Genomic DNA, 2644 nt, shown 5'->3' with positions numbered 1-2644 from the left:
CCCGGGCCTGTGCCCCGCCGTTGTCTTCCTCCGGCCTCCCTTCCCTCGCGTGTTTTTCCCTTTCTCCCTCCTCTCCCCCGGTCTCTCGCCGGGTCGGTTGGGCTTCTGGCTGCCTACTGTTTCTTCCCCTTTCTTCGGGCCTTGTTCCTCCCCTGGCTTCCCCCTCCTCATCTGCCCTCGCGCGGTACCCGACCTTTGATCCCTTCGCCCTCCCTGACCTGCTCTTCGTCGGTCGTGCCGCGCATGCGTATCGTCCTCCCTCCGGCCTGGGTTTGCGTTCGCCCCGGGGGGCCGCCCCCCTATCCGTTGCCTCCCTTCCGTTGGCCCCCTGTCCTCGGTCTCCCCCCTTTCCTTTCCTTTCCCTCGCCTCATGCCCCTCTATCTGCCTACGGCGGTCCCTCATTAAATCCCCCTCGTCCTGCCCCCCCTGTCTCTGCTGTCCGGTCCTTTCCCCTCAGTCCTCGGAGCCCTCTCTCTGCCCTCGGGTCCCCTTGTCCCCTCCCTGCCCCTGGCCTCCTACTTGCCCCTTCCTTTGTGTACCTGTCCTCCTTGCGGGCCGTCCTGCCCCCTTCTGTGCTGTTTCGCCTGTTCCGCCTCGTCCGCCCTGCGCTTCCTCGCCTTTCCTTCGCGTCCGTCGTGGCCCTGTTTTGCGCTGCCACACATCTTTGACCTTTTCCCCCCGTTTGCTGCTTTTCCGTGTCTTTCGCATCTTTTTTTGTCCGCTGTTCTCTGGCCTCGCTGCCGTCGCCCTTCCGGCCTTGTCCTCCGTGTCCCCGGCTTTTCTTCCCCCTTCCCTGGCCGTTTGCTGCCGCGTCCTCTTTGCCGTGTTGCCCCTTCTTTTTCACCGCCCCTTTCCTTCTGGGCCCCCTCCTGCTGCTGCCGCCCCTTCTTGCCTCCTCCCTGGCTTTGGCGTTTGTCCGCATTTGTGGGTTTCTTTGTTTTGTGCCCGTCCCTGACAGGCCGCCTGCTTTGCGTGTCGTGCCCCCCCGTTCCTCCCTGCGCGCCCGGGTCCTGGGGCGGTTCCGCTGCCGCTTGGTCCCCTGTCCCCGTTTTGGTCTTCCCGCGGCCCAGCTTCGTTCTACCCTGTATTGCGTCTGGTTCCCGGTGTCCTCTGCGGCCCTGCCTTTCCTGGGCCCCTGTTCCTGGCGTGGTTGGGCGCGCGCATCTTGTCGTCTCCGGCGGATGTGTTGGTCGCTTCTTATTCCTGGCTGTGTTCTTCGGCCCCCTTGTGCGTGCGCCCCTCCCTGTTGGCTGCGCCGCCCCCCCCCTGCTGGTTCCGGCTGCTTTCTGTTGCCCCTGCCCCGGGCCTGATGGTCGCAGCTCCCCTTGGTCGCTTATACGGCCCTTTTTTCTGGCTGCCCCACCTAGCCCGGGCCTCCCTCCAGGCCACTGGCCTTTCCCCCGTCCGTCTCCCGTCCCCTCCTTGGTCCCGTTTTGCGCTCTCCGTCTGTCGCCTGGATCTTTTCCTGGAGCGCCGGTTGGCCCTCTTTGCTGGCCCCTTACTTGCCCCGGCTCCCCTCACTCCTCCCGGTCTTCCGCTCCCTGTGCGTGCCGCTGCCTGTCCGCTGCCATGAGCTGCCCTCCTGCGCCCTGGCTCTGGTCCTCGGTGGTGCCTCCTCCGATGCTGGGCCGCTCCCGCGCTGCCTCCCTCTTGTCGGCGCCGGTCCTGGCGCTTGCGCTGGCCTTTGCTTGGGGCGCCCGTGCCCGCCTTCTTCCCCCCCTTGCCCGCTCTCCTTGCCGGTTTGCTGCTGCCGCGTCCTGGTCTGCTTTAAGGTGCCATCCTTACCCAGGGCCGCCTCTACGTTGCGTGTGCACGCCCTGTTTTTGTGGGTGCACCGCTGTGCCCTGCTGCCGGCACACTGGTTTTCTTTGGCCGGGTTCACCCTGGTTCCCGCGGCCCCCCTGCTCCCGCCCCCGCTCTTTTTGCCGATTCCGTCTGCTCCTTGCCCTCCCTCCGCCTGCCGCGTGCTCTCCGCCTTTCTCGTCCTCTTGTTCCACTTTTCTCGCCCGGGTTCCGCTCGCGCCCCCCCTCACATTCCGCTGCCTCCGGCCGCCCGCGACCTTGCCCCCTCTTTTTAGGCCATATCCCTTTCCTACTTACCCCGTTCCCCTACCGCCTGAACAGCTCCCCCTCTTTGTTCCTCTCCCCCCTCGTGTACGCTTTTTTTTTCCCTGTTTTTCCCGCGCCGCCCCCCCTCTCTTTCTGTTGGCTCCCCCTCCCCCCCCCACCGCACCTTTTTCCAGCCCCCAGCTCGCGCCCCGCCGCCCTCGCGCCCCATGCCTCCCTCCCTTTGCTCCTCTTCCTCCGCTGCCCCGTCCGTTCGGCCCCTCCTGTTCCCCTCCCTTTCTGTTTTGTTCGCTCCTAGTAGCCTCTTTCTCGTCCCCCATTCTCGGTTTCCTTGGCGCCCTGTCCGCCCTGCCTCCCCCTCCCGCGTCCTTCCGAGCGCCCCGTCCCTCCCGCCCTCCCCTCTCTCCCTTTGCCTGCCCGCTACCTGTTTTCCTCCCTCCCGCTCCACTTGTTCTTCATGCCACCCCGCTGTGTCCGCTTTTTTTTATTTTCCTTTCGGCCCCCGCCTCCCCTGCCTCCTCTGCGCCGGTGCTCCGCCGCTCCATCCCCTTTTCTGCCCTGTGGCGGGTCCCCGCC

The 2644-nt window shown here is 66.0% G+C and overlaps 1 protein-coding gene across 1 annotated transcript; it reads right to left on the bottom strand.

The window, feature by feature from the left end:
- Positions 1–386: 386 nt before the first annotated feature.
- LOC139026274 (ribosome-binding protein 1-like) lies at positions 387–2279 on the bottom strand. Its single transcript, XM_070441567.1, has 3 exons — positions 2235–2279; positions 1504–1997; positions 387–1296 (listed from the first exon to the last, which is right to left on the bottom strand). Exons 1-3 carry the CDS (start codon positions 2277–2279, stop codon positions 387–389), a joined length of 1449 nt encoding a protein of 482 aa, XP_070297668.1.
- Positions 2280–2644: the final 365 nt, after the last annotated feature.

The sequence above is a fragment of the Salvelinus sp. IW2-2015 genome, unplaced genomic scaffold, assembly GCF_002910315.2.
Source record: "Salvelinus sp. IW2-2015 unplaced genomic scaffold, ASM291031v2 Un_scaffold4283, whole genome shotgun sequence".
Classification (NCBI taxonomy): Eukaryota; Metazoa; Chordata; class Actinopteri; order Salmoniformes; family Salmonidae; genus Salvelinus; species Salvelinus sp. IW2-2015.
Note: the sequence above shows the minus strand (reverse complement) of the source record. Positions and strands in the feature narration are given on the sequence as shown.